The sequence below is a fragment of the Elaeis guineensis genome, chromosome 13 (genome assembly GCF_000442705.2).
Source record: "Elaeis guineensis isolate ETL-2024a chromosome 13, EG11, whole genome shotgun sequence".
Taxonomy (NCBI): Eukaryota; Viridiplantae; Streptophyta; class Magnoliopsida; order Arecales; family Arecaceae; genus Elaeis; species Elaeis guineensis.
Genome location: NC_026005.2, coordinates 22,586,031 through 22,600,513, shown reverse-complemented (window position 1 = coordinate 22,600,513; position 14,483 = coordinate 22,586,031). Strand labels below are relative to the sequence as shown.

The window sequence follows — 14,483 nt, the reverse complement described above, 5'->3', positions numbered from 1 at the left end:
ACTCATCCTGCCTGGAGGAGGTTGGCAAGCATGGTCATTCGCCCCTGGAACTGCAAACTAAAATGCTAGGGGAATCTGGTATTGCTCGTGAAGCAAGAGTATGTCCCTCTCCATCATCTTAGATCGGAGCTTTTGAAGGCCATTCTCCTTATAGAAAGGAAACTTTCAAAAGAATGGAGGAGGATGAAAGAAAACTTGCAACAAAGAAAAAAGGAAAACCAGAAACCCTAAAGGCCTATACCACCTGGACCTTAAATAGACTCGGGATCAATGTGATCTCTAAGCGATATTTCTTTTCAGTGCATTAATTGCTTAAGACGTGGATCAGCGAGACTTGAATGGACACCTGACACATGGTGACTTCTCATCATTCACAGCTCCTACCGTCGATTTGATAGTTAATGCCAGTGGCAGACAAATCAGAGAGATGTGGGAGACATGTGGAGGTACTTACTACATGTAAGTGATTAAAATTCTAATCTTTTTAAAAACCCTCATGATGGGTGATGAAGACTTTCGATATACCGTTTACCTTGGGTTGTAATTTGGATTATAGCTTGGATCGTATTCAGCTTAGCTTACGATTCAATTAACATGGCTCGTAATGTAATCTACACTAAGTCGAGCATAGTGAATTTTAACAGTGAAAGGTGAATTTTATTCATTTTATACAGAATTTGACTACATCACTTGGATTATCAAAAGAAGAAAAAGAAAAGAAAAGATGTGGTGCAAGCCATTACTTTGAAGCACCGCTAGGACGGCTTGTTCCAGAATAGTCTCCCTCAACATCGGTAGCTTCTTCGGTTTGGATGGCCGCATTGATCTTATTTGCTTCACCAGAATGACGAGATGCTTTTGCAAATTTCTCCGTACTGTCCACCACCATGGCTAATAAACTCTCATCTAAGTAATCGACCTGAAGAAGCTCGATACTTTCAGCAGGGAGATACACCCAGGCCATCACTTTACATCTCTCAAAACCTACGAAGAATACTGTCTTGCAGGCCTGATTTATAATTCCAGCCCCTCTTGTCACCAGATGTTTTTTTTCTCTTTCAGCATTCTTGGTTAGAAGCTCCTGATCCATGAGCTTGTGCCAGAGGAGGTCGTTATTCTCCTTTTCTTCCTTCAACTTCTCCTTCAGGTGCTTTACTATTGATAAAGCCTCCCAAAGTTCAGCTGAAGGTGCAGTCAGCTTTGGAGTCATCAGGATTCCCTTGGAGGCAGAACCCTCACTCCTTTGAGGCATCCTCTCTTTGCAGCTTGCTCCACTTAAAGTTCTAGCCCTCTTGGGTAAGCTTTTACTGGGACCCCTAAGAGAATGAACCTTGGAGGAGGTATAATCCCGACTTCTCTTCCCTTCGAGTGTCCTCCTCAAGCATCCTAGGTCATCATGGGTGCGGCACCAATCTCTTTCGGCACTGGACCTTTACTTTTCAAGGTCCTCAATCCTCCTTTCAGCCTTCCTCAACTCATCATCCTGATGGTCGATCATCTCCTGGGCTTCTTAAAAGGCCTCTTCAAAAGAACTAAGCTCTTTTATCAGCTCGTCATTATTTCTCTCTATCTGCTCCAACTGGCATCCAATGTCGAAGCATCAGGGGTGGAACTGTCGAAACTGGCTAGGCAACACCCCATCTATGCAAAATTTTATAAATAATCATTAAAATGCCATAGGTTGTAAGGGGTTAAAAGAAGATGCCCAAGGACTCCCCATCTGGGTGAGAGATCTGAGAGGACCCAACATTTACTGTTGGGCTCCTTGTCCGTCCAAAAGTTACCTCTCAAATGGAGAAAAAAGTCCTTCAGAAGTCCAGCCGTGGCTTGGAGGTCCTCTACTGCGGAAGAAGCAGAAGGTGTCGGTCGTGAAGGACCTGCTTGAGTGACGGCAAAGGGAAAGCACTCAAGAGGAAGTATTGGCTTCGGAGACTCCTCGATTTCCACCACCACTATCGGAGCCCCCTCAAGATGACTGGCCACATCCTCCACCTATGTTGCCATAGCTAGAACTTCTCCAGGGCAGCTGGTTGCACCCATCGTTAGAGCCCCCTCCACTGGCATCTCTTCTGTCGGAATTTCTTCCGACGGGACTCTTACCATGCCTTCGATGGGGCAACCACTGGCCCAATGATTGGAAGGGGATTTCCATCTCCCGTGGCTGTAGGAGTTGATTCGATGATCGAAGCTTGGGCATAGTCATCCACTGGAGCTGAAGGACCGACGGATGGAGCCTTGGCCTGTCTCTTTCGGGCCCACGCTAGTTCAAGCTTCTTCATGAGTTTTGAACTCATCTTGTCTCTAGAGATCATGATGAAAGCCTGGAGCAGAGAGGCCTTGCAATTATTTTTCTTTGACTAAGCACCCAGGAGCCTAATTTAAAAGGGGATCAAAAGTGAAGATAAAAAGCTGCCACCTAAGAAATTAAACTTTTGAGAAAACCACCAGCTGTGGGGTCCCATCAGTCACAATCATTCACAATGATTATGCCAAGATGACATGAGCAATCTTAAATGCCGGACATATGCAAAGATGTGAGAGCGCACATCCCCAGATCTGAGGTATGACTTTCGAAATACTCTTTTTATCTGATTCTTAAACTCAAGAGTAAGGGATAGTATTACGGTGGTTACCATGAGTACCTCAGATCAGCATGCCAACCATAGGATATCTCAGGTCTTTTAGTTGTCATCAGGATCACTGACCCAAGAGCAGAGCTAAGGCATGAAGAGCCATATGCAGAGCAAAGCTACTTGCATCTGATCTGCCGCATGGTCTGCCCGATGCGTAGGTTACCCCTGTTGCCTCGGCAAGCCAATACCTTAGTGCGTAAGCTACCCCTGTTATCACAGCCGACTCAACTCCTAATGTATGCAACAGCTGTCTGCTCCAAGTGGATAGACTCAGGTGTAATCAACTCTCCTAATCTTATAAGAATGATTGAGGGCTAAAATGTCTCATCTGTTATAGCATGTCCTGCAATCTCGAAATCGTACAATCTCACAGCTGTGTGATCAACTGATCGACAGCATTCTATATAAGCAACCAAAGCCCCGAGGATCAAGAGAAGCAAAATAATCCCTCTCAAAGAATTCATTACTGCTTCTTTGTTCTCTAAATTTGACTTGAGCGTCGGAGGATCCTCGTCGGGTCAAAAACCTTCAATCTAGACTTGGTTTGCAGATCACTTCAGTGTCAGCATCCCTACACGAGGCTCAGTCATCCTCTCTCCAATCTCAACCAAATCGAGTAGCAATAATAAGTATGCAAAAGAATTTGGAATCATGGTTAGAAATCAGGCTTGCTACAGTTGATGCCCGGATCTTGCCACCTCCAAAGGTATGTGGCACTTGTATTCATCATGTTTACCTGAAAGTGGTTTACCTACAATAATTAAAAATCATATTTTTTAAATGCTTCACCTAAAGTATCATGACTCTGGGAGGCCCGAGCCTGACCTGAACCCATTAAATTTTTTTAAAAAAATAAAATAGAAACTTAAAAATAGTACTTAAATCAGAGACCAACAAAGTAACAAGGGAAAGAGAAAAAGAAGAAGGCTCAGATCTACCATTGAAAAATAAGGCATTGCAAGTTCCTCTACACCTTTAACCATGAGGTAGCTACAAGCGGTTGTCTGAAATGTAATAGACCATCCAAGCTTGCTCTGCAACTACAACAACAAGAACAGAAATGCATCACCTCCATCGATCTTTATCTAGACTCTCTAGTTATTAGTGACGGCATGCGCTCCGTCGCTAATGTCATCGCTAATAGATTATTAGTGATGGCTTTTCCATCGCTAATAACTAATTGACTTTTAGCTATGGAAAAAAATTTTACCGTAATATTTTATCGATGAATAGCACTACTAGCAACGACTTTTTTGCCATCACTAATACATAGATTTCTTGTAGTGTGTCAACTAAAAACAGATCAAAAAGCTCAAAGATAATAATAGAGTCACATCCAATTATCCCAACCATATCCTTTTCTTACCTAAACTATCCTTATTACTTCCTTCCTTATTCTTTTAGGCTGGGCCTAGGGCCTAGAATCCAATCGCTGAGCTACTCCGACCGCCATCAGAATAGATGAGTGGGCCTGAACTGGTCTGACGGTGGCCCAACCTCAAACTCCTATCGTCGAAGGCAGTAAGGCTACTCTCGTTGGAGAGCTTCCTAGAGTGATTCCACCTCTCTAGAATAATATTAATTTAAATAATATTATTAATAATATATTATAATTAATAATATTATTAATATTATTATTAAAATTAATAATATTATTAAATTAAATTTAAATATTATTAATTATAATAATCAGATAAATCTAATTTTAAATATTTAAAATTTAAAAAGATGGGAACGGGGTGTGTCGATGGTGATGGAGCCATTGTCGTCACTGTCACTAATACTCATAGTGCGACGGTAGCATGGATCCGATGGTGCGATGTTCTAGCAGCTCGGCACTCCGATGGTTGGGCACTCTGAAGGAGGTAGGGCCACAAGTCTGGTCCGGCACAGGGAGGTGCGGGGGGAGAAGGGGGAGACAGTGGGGGGGTCTGATCCAATAAGGGGAGGGGCGGGGAGAGAAGAGGGAGGCCACCGTGGGTCCGATCGGGCAAGGAGAGGGGTGGGGGGAGAAGGAGGAGGTAGCAGAGGGTCTGATTCGACAAGGAAAGGGGTGAGGGGAGAATGGAGAGGCGGTAGGTGGTCCGATCCGCCAAGGAGAGGGATGAGGCATGAAAGGGAGGCCAAGCGGTGGGACGCCAGCTCCAGGAGGCAGACGGAAAGAAGGGGGGAGCTCAAGGAAGGGGGGACGTCGGATCTGAGGTGGCTCCAACGGTGTGGGGGCTCGGGGGAGGAGTTTGAGGGCTTCGATGGTGGGGCATGGCCAGCGAGAGGTAGGTCGAGGGCTCGGAGAGGCAGGCTTGTCTAGGCTCGAAGAGGCGGGAGGCAGTCGAGGGGCTCGAGATCCATCAGACGGGGGCTCAAAGAAGTAAGATCCAATAGTCGGGGACTCGAGGAGGTGGCCGGTGGCTCGGGGCAATGAGATCCGACAGTGGGGGAAAGAGAGGGATCGGAGGCGGGGGAAGAGGGGGGTGGCAGTGGGAAGAGCAAAAATGAAAAGTGAAGAAACGACGGGGTATTTTTAAGGTTAGTATTAGCGACAGCAAAATGCCGCACTAATAAGAACTTTTCATTGCTAACAATCCTACAATCAAATTAAAAAAAATAAAATTACTTTCTATTAGCGATGCAACTTGCTATCACTAAAAGCCAAAAATACAGTCGCTAATAATTTTTTTTTTACGATGGTAAATATGTTGATCATCATTTTTCGTCAGTAAAAAATATTATTAGCGATGGCAAATTTATCATCATTAATAGCTGTTGGTAAAAACTATTTTTCTTGTAGTGATAAAAATAATCTTAAATTTTTTGAGATAAGAAAAAAAAATTTTGAAGATGAAATTTTTTTTTATTCAAAATTTTTTTTAGGAGGAAAGAATGTATTACCCTAATCCCAACCACACGTATTTTAAAGCAAGTTTTAAAAAACAAGAAAAATAGAAAAATAGCGAAGACTTGCGTAGGAGTCTTCTATTTCATCCAACTCCGAATCGGAGTCAGAATCAATCATCAAGGAGCAGTCAAACCGCTCCCTCTTCCCCTCTATTTAAAAGGGATGGTGTCCCTTGTGAAACACACACCATCAGTCGTTGGGTCATCACCAAAATCACCCATAATGTCCCTCTTTCCCTTCTTTTCTTCTTCACGAAAGTTTGTCTTAGGGTTCGTCGGAAATCATAACCAAAAAGCCATCGAAAAGTCAGGTAAGAACCTGAAACTTTTAGATTGATCTTTTTCCTAAATCTTTCAACCATCAAAGCTTGATTTTTGATCGAGAATCCCTAAATTTTTATTGGGACAAACCGATCTTATTTTCTCTATTTTTCGTTGAGTTTCTTTGAGTTATCAGTGCTGTTTGCCATTGTTGATCACCAGTGGGATGCGCCTGTGGTGTCGATGCCATGGCCTCAACCGTCGTCAACCAAAGCCACAGTCGATGGTGGGTTCACTGTACAGAGAAGGAATAGGGGGACATAAGTCCCTTATTCCATTAAAGAAAGGAGAAGAGAGGGACGTGGGTCCCCTCTCCCATGAAGAAAAAAATAAAAAAAGAAAAGAAAAAAAGAAAAAAAAAGAAAAAAAAAAAAAGAAAAAAAAAGAGAAAAGAGAAGAGAGATATTCTCTCTCTTTTTTCTTTCCCTTCTCTCTTCCTAGACTTCCACTTTTTCTCTCTAAAAGTTTAATTTTCTCTCTCTACTTTCTCTCTCTAAAAAAATTTTATCTTCTCTCTCTAAAAGTGTCTCTTTTTGGATTATGTTTTTTTTTTGAAATTTTTTGAACCTTAGAAAGACCTTCTAGTCTTGAAAGATCCTCATGAATGAATCTTGATCGTTGACTATTGGACAGTTGCCGGTCCCTATCTTGATCAGATCGAGCATCATAAGATTTCATCGTCGATCTCATCATAGTATCCTATTTTGATCTTTGATTTGTAGTAGATCGATCTAATGCTCTAGATTAGACCGACTGGATGTCGGATGCTACCGCATAGCCAGCCCTATAAGGATTTAGAATTTTTATTTTGTAAATAATCATGATTAAAATTTGTTAAAAGTATAATTTTGGATATTAGATCTTAAAAGATAAATTTTTGAAGTTATGTGGATTTATTGCAGCGTATGTGAGGTAAGTAATGATCTACCTTCTCTAAATCTTTTAGTTATATAATATTATTTTTGAATAGTGAATAAATTGTTAATTGATTTATATGGGATTTATGAATCTTGTGAAAATATATTTTGAATGAAAATTGATATGAAATTTCGAAACTATTTATTGATTTAAAATCATATATGCATATTTTGATTTGATTATGAAATATATGAAAAGAATTTTGATAAGAATCGATTTTGGACTCTGAGCTCATGATTCTGAACCCTATCAATTAGGAGTTATACATTAATATTCTGAGCTCATGATTCTATTTCAGACCCCATCACAGGATATAAGTATAGTATTTTGGCCTGACCACAGGATATAAATGTAGTACTCCAGTCCGACCATAGGATATAAGTATGGTATTCTGATCCGATCATAAGATATAAGTATGGTATTATAACCTGATCATAGGATATAAATATAGAACTTTAGCCCCATTAAAGGGTATAAGTATGGTATTTTGACCTAACCACAGGGTATAAGTATAGTATTTTGGCCTAGCCACATGGTATAAGTATGGTCATAGTAAAATGTTGAGCAATTAAATAAAATTTATTTTGAATCAGATTTTTGGATATGATTGATTTTCAAAATCCGATATATGATTATATATATGAATATTTGAAAGATATTGACATTACTGAGTTCGTGTTTTTGAAAATGGATTTGATTATATTTATGCATTGATTAATGATAAACTATGTTTATATTATCACATGAATTATCTGGTCAAGATAATCATTGCTTACTAGATTATCTAGCTCATTATTCATATTTTATTATTTTTATAGATTCAGAGGCCTAGCTTGATTTGAAGATTCAATATGGGAGAGTAAATTAGTGGCTGACTTTGATATTTTATTTTAGATTATGATTTATTGGAAGACCATGAGATTTTATTTTGTAAAATATTTGATTTAGATATTTGAATTAAAGTTGAATATTAATCATTTAAATTTTGTTCCGCTATTGCTTTATGATATCGTAATAAAATACCTTACATGCTTATGAAGAGAGTTCTTCATGAATATGCAGTGATTGTCATAACCCTTAACTCATGATCTCGGATTGGAGGCATGACACACAGAGTGGTCGATCTTTTAACTCTTCTATGACAATAATAATATGCTCAAATTTTGGTGATAGGGAGTGAATAATCTTTTCCACAATTCATGCATCATCGAGTTATTCTCCATTTCACCTTATTTAGTTTACAATAATCAAAATGTAAGAAACATAGTCTGCAACACTTTCAAACTCTTTCATACAGATAGCTTCGAATTCTGCATAAAACTTTTGTAGACGAATCCGCTTCATTCTTTCATCTCCTTTGAAGAAGATTGTAAGGATGTCCCATGCCGTTTTGCTTGAAGTTGCTTCGGTAATTTTTACAAACGTTGACTCCTCTACTGCTTGGTAAAGATAAAAGAGAGCCTTTTTATCCTTCTTTCTTGCATCCATCAACTCATTTCATCGGTTTATAGTCAATGCAGCTTTTTCTTATTCTGTGTATTCTTGATATCCATTATTAACTACTTCCCAAAGATCTTGAGATCCTAATAATGATTTCATTTAAATGCACCAATTCTCATAATTATCTTTTAATAGTTATAGGATCTGGGTTTGAAGAAGTTGATTGGCCATTTTTTTAATAGAGTCTCTTCTTCTTAACAACCTTAGGCTCTGATACTAAATATTGGTGAGCTTACTAATTTATGAACTATTAAATATAATAGTTGAGAAAAATGAGATTTATTTAAGTATAAAATTAACTCAATTGCAAATGACTTGGTACAAAACAAAACATACACTACAGGAAAAATGGCCATTAACGACGCTATTAATGGTCATTAACGACGCTTTAAAGCGTCGCTATTCGGCTTTACGACGCTTCGAAAAGCGTCGGCAAAGCGTCGACTATGCAAGAGTGGGGACGAATATCGCCGACGCTTTGTAAAAGCGTCGTTATTTTTTAACGACGCTTTAAAGCGTCGTAAATATTTACATTAACGACGCTTTAAAGCGTCGTTAAATTTTTCTTAACGACGCTTTAAAGCGTCGTTAATGTAAATCTTTACGACGCTTTAAAGCGTCGCAAAAGACAAATTTAACGACGCTTATAAGCGTCGTTAATGTAAAAATTTACGATGCTTTAAAGCGTCGCAAAAGACAAATTTAACGACGCTTATAAGCGTCGTTAAAGGTTTTAAGAGGAAAAAAAAAATACAAATATTATTTTAAAAAAAAATAATACAATACATTCCTGTACGAAATCATATCACACCTGTACAATACAATAAACATGTACAATCACCACATTCACATTCACACCTGTACAATCACCATCATTCACATCACCTGTACAATACAATAAACATGTACAATCACCACATTCACATTCACACCTGTACAATCACCATCATTCACATCAAAAGCAAGCTGAAATAGAAAATTTAATCAAACCAAAAGACAATATTTTATATAAATAAAAATAAAGTACTAATCGTCCATTACAATCAAGAGTAATATAAATAAATATAAAAATACAACAAAAATAAAATAACATCAATCTGCAGGCGGATGGTCGTCGTTGTCTCCACGTGACGTGCCGCTATCTCGATGGGTGCCTGATATGCCAGGAGCCTACAAAAAATATATCAAAAGCATGATTTGCATATCTATAAATAAAATATATAAATCATTAAATTAATACAAAAATATATATTTAATATTATGTGTTTACCTGAGATGAACCATACATCTCTAATAAAGATGTAAGGCGATCAATCTGTCCCCTCATGGCCTGCATCTCGGCACGGCTCTTTCGCATCTCCTCCATCTCAGCGGCACGACTCTGTCTAATCTCCTGTATCTCCGCCTCGAGTCTGTGAACGCATGAATCCTGAGCATCTGTTGCAGCATGCTGCGTATATCTACTAACCTCAGATAACTGAGTGGGGGTGACTCCTACTCCATAACCCCTCACTCGGCCGTAGCGCTCTGGTCCCATCAACTCTGTGAATACCTCGGCCTCGATACGGCTCTGCTGCGTAGATGCTGCGGACTCATCGTCACGCTCCGCAATGAGAGATGTAGCCCTCTCCTATATTTTTTTTGAAAACAAGAGTTATACATTAATAGCTAACAAAATTAAATTTAAATCATTGCAAAAAATATAATATTAACAATACCGTACATATAAATCTCTCGACTCATCTCGAACAAAAGTACCATCCTGATGAGTATGAGTCATCTGGTAAAACTCCACTTGTCCGGGTTCCCTCCCATGCTCATCCTCCTACACAAATAATTTCAATTTTAAGCAAACAGTTATGATAATTTAAAAAAATATATGAGTATCATGATACAGACATGGTCCACGATACATAATGATATTAGTTATATAAATATTTGAACATAAAAATTAAAAGTTAATTATGAAAGTTTAAGGAACATACAAACTCCTGTCGGAGTCGTGCATAACTCTTCGACCCCGATGTATGAGGAACAGACTGAGCTGCTCGTGCAGCTCTACCAATAGCAGAATAAGTCTGTAAAATAAAGTAAAGAACTTGTTATATATACAATATATAATAAAAATCAATATTTTTATAAAATATTTAAGAAAAAAAGATAATAAACAGATAATATACCTGTGCCCTCTCGGAGAACCAGTAATGAACCAACTCCATCCACTGATGAGGGGGTACATCAGGAGGACAATTCCTAGCAACCTCCTCCTCTGTCATACCCTGTCTCATATAGTCCTTCTTCAATTGTGCTTTATATTCTTTCCATTTGCGGTTGAGAGACTTCATTACAAAATCATGAGTGGATGGAGGGAGAACAAACTTGCTCTATAAAAAAAAAAGTTAAATGAAATAAATTATATAAATGATTAACAATTAATATACAGTATGAACATCAATTCATTACCTCTATAACTCGGAGGAGCTCAACTTTGTACGTTGGAAGCATGTCATTCCATTTTGCATAGCCCAACGGACATAGCTGAGGCCTCCGAGCAACAGTCCCCAAAAATGAAGTCAATAAGCAGGCAGCTTTTTTAATTGGCTGACCTAGCTGATTGCACTCCACAACAATCCTCTCGCCCTCACGCATCTGCCACACATCTCGTACTACTGTGGGTCCGCGTCTGGGGCGTACTCTCCCGGATCCGTCTGCAAAAAATACATAAAAGTAACTATATCATAAATATACATAAAATGAAATAAAAAAAAATTACATGAAAGACAATATATACCCTGCACGTGTATCTCATCATCTGACTGATGAACAGGAGGATCGTGCTGTGCTGATGATGAAGGACAGGGCTCAGAATGCTGTGCAGCTGAACTGGCCTCAGGCTGCTGTGCTGAAGAAGACGTACCGGCCTCTGTCTGTGAAAACTGGAACTGCACACCAGCATATCGTCCCCTGCGATGCATGATGTCACCTAGCATTTATATAAATAAAAGGTAGAATCAGTTAATATATGGAGTAAAATAATACAATAATTAATGCAAAATATATACATCATAAATAATTATTACCAGTAACAATCAAGCAGTAGTGTTTTCTTCGAATTCTGTTCTAACCAACGTCGTCGTAGCATTTAAATCATCAGCTGGCACAAAATTGTAGGGCATACATTGTGTATAAGTGTCATCGTCATCATCCTCCACTTGGTTTCCCATATCATATAAGTCTCTAGGTTTTGTTTTGATGACAGTAAACCAATCTTTATCTTTTGCGTCTTGTACATAAAATACTTGACGAGCTTGAGATGAAAAAATGAATGGATCATCCTTCAATAACACACCAGTGTGTATCAACCTTGAAAAATTTACAAGTGTAAATCCATTTGCATCTTGTTTCAAACCCCTTGGTGAGTTTATGTCTATCCAATCACATCTAAACAGTACTACTTTAAATTTTTCGTAATAATCCAACTCATAGATATCTTTAAGTGCACCATAATAGGATTTTCCATCCGCTTCCACCATAACACCGCTATTCTGTGTTTTTCTAAATTTCTCCCGTTCTCTAGTATGAAATTTAAAGCCATTAATTATGAAACCATTATATCTATTCACAATCTTGTTAGGTCCTCGAGCAAGAGCTATTAGTTCATCTGAATTATTTGTCTCCATCATCTTTGATACCTAACAAAAAATGATATGACGAAGTGCAGTTGAGTTATCTGATATTAAACATGTATCAAAAATTAATATATCCCATAATTAAATATAAATCACACCTGATTCGAAAGCCACATAGGGAATAACTCGACCAACCATCGCTGTTCAATCCTTGCATTAGGACGAATGTTATGATTGGCTCGTCTCTGATAAATTAAAAATTTACTGCATAAAATATAAATATATCATTTAGAACATTATATCTAATATAAAATTTAAATTTTGATGTCATTCCTTAAATATACTAACCTGCGATGGTCAGATATTATGTCACTATGAAGTAACACATAACGATGTGCTTGTGCTAAGGATTTTTGATCAAGTACAATACCTTCACCTCTTCCCAAGAATTTTCCAGCAGTTAAGAACTTATACAGTTCTGCATTCTCCACAAAGTCATTATGCCGTTGAGGTCGACTAAAAATAGTCTCTACACCTTGAAGATATCTTGAACAAAATGTCAAACATTCATCCGCAATATATGCTTCAGCAATCGAGCCTTCAGGATAGGCTCTATTTCGCACATAATCTTTAAGACGCACAAGATACCTTCAAGAATTAAATATTTATTAAAATATCAGTATGCTGTTGTTTCTAATAAAATTATCAAAAGATTTAAGGTTTGTAATAATACCTCTCAATAGGATACATCCATCTATAATGTACCGGTCCACCAACTTTAACTTCTGAAGCTAGGTGAACGAGCAGATGTACCATAATAGTGAAAAATCCAGGAGGAAAAATCTTTTCCATCTGGCAAAGTGTAATTGCAATATCCGATTCTAACTGATCAAGTTCCCGAGGATCAATAACTTTGGAACATAATGCCTTGAAGAATGACGATAATCGAAGTACAATTGTAATAACTTGTTTCGGCAATGACGATCTTAAAGCTATTGAAAAAATATCTTGCATCAATATGTGACCATCATGACTTTTAAGATTTGAAAGTTTTCGATCCTTTAGATGCACACATCGTGAAATATTCGATGCATATCCATCGGGTACTTTGATACTTTTCAAAACTCCCAAAAAATTATCCTTTTCTCGAGCAGACATTGTGTAACATGCAGGAGGCACATAAATTCTATCATTAGCAAGCATTTTAGGATGAAGTTCCTGTCGGATACCCATTTCTTTTAAATCAAGACGTGCCTTCATGTTATCTTTGCTCTTTCCATCAAGGTTTAAAAATGTTCCAAGTAAATTATCGTAAACATTCTTCTCTATATGCATGACATCAAGATTGTGCCGAATAAGATTATGTTTCCAATAAGGTAAGTCAAAAAAGATACTTCGTTTTTTCCATAAATGTTTACTTGGCTGTTGTGTAGATGCTATCTGTGTGTCTTCCTCATTTTCATCCTCGAAATAATTGTCTGGATCTTGAAACAACTCTGCATCTATAGTACTGATACTGACTTCCTCTGGTAACCCTTCGTGCACTGAGCGTTCAACATCATCCCTTCCTCTTTTTTTAGAGGACTTTGAGTGCTTACCATAGCTGTAATTCATGCCATCCATTTGTCTATGAACATCAGTTCCAGAAGGTGGAATAGGGGCACATCCCAATTCTATAGTACCATCAAACAAATCTTTCTGAAATCGAAACGGATGATTTGCTTCCAACCATCGACGATGTCCCATGTAACAAAATTTACCTCCATGTTTTAACCAAATTGAATGTGTTGAATCTCCACAACAAGGACATGCGACCCGTCCCTTTGTACTCCAGCCAGATAAATTAGCATATGCTGGAAAATCATTAATAGTCCATAACAATGCTGCCCGTAGTTTAAATGTTTGGCCGTTGGAAGCATCAAATGCATCAACACCCTCCCACAACTGTTTCAATTCCTCTATCAAAGGCTATAGAAAAATATCAATATCATTGCCTGGACCCTTATCTCCTGGAATAACCATTGACAAGATAAGTGATGATTGTTTCATGCACATCCACGGTGGCAAATTGTAAGGTATCAAAACGACTGGCCAAGTGCTGTAGGTAGAACTCAGGGTCCGAAATGGATTGAAGCCATCAGAAGCTAAGCCAAACCTAACACTGCGAACATCAGAGGCAAAATCAGGATGTCTATCATCAAATGCTTTCCATTGAAGACTATCTGCTGGATGTCTCAACATTCCATCCTTTGTACGTCCTTCATGATGCCATCTCATTGATGAAGCTATTTTTGATGATGCATAAATCCTTTTCAATCTAGGTATAAGAGGAAAGTAACGCAATACCTTGGCCGGTTTCTTTTTACTCCGCGTTGCATCCAATTCATTCAGTACATCATCTCGATCTTCTTTTTGTGTTATCCATCTTGAAGATCCACATACATTGCATGACTCTTGATTAGCATTTTCACCCCGATATAACATACAATCTTTCGGACAACTATGAATCTTTTCGTATCCAAGATCCAATTCCTTTACTACTTTCTTGGCTTCATAATACGATGGTGGTAAACGAGTGCTTTCTGGA

At 38.3% G+C, this 14,483-nt stretch overlaps 1 protein-coding gene across 1 annotated transcript; it reads right to left on the bottom strand.

The window, feature by feature from the left end:
• Positions 1-9,246: 9,246 nt before the first annotated feature.
• LOC140853370 (uncharacterized) lies at positions 9,247-11,704 on the bottom strand. Its single transcript, XM_073247912.1, has 7 exons — positions 11,059-11,704; positions 10,731-10,975; positions 10,448-10,651; positions 10,253-10,345; positions 9,991-10,092; positions 9,538-9,897; positions 9,247-9,437 (listed from the first exon to the last, which is right to left on the bottom strand). Exons 1-7 carry the CDS (start codon positions 11,255-11,257, stop codon positions 9,360-9,362), a joined length of 1,281 nt encoding a protein of 426 aa, XP_073104013.1. The 5' UTR covers positions 11,258-11,704; the 3' UTR covers positions 9,247-9,359.
• Between the last annotated feature and the right edge of the window lie 2,779 nt (positions 11,705-14,483).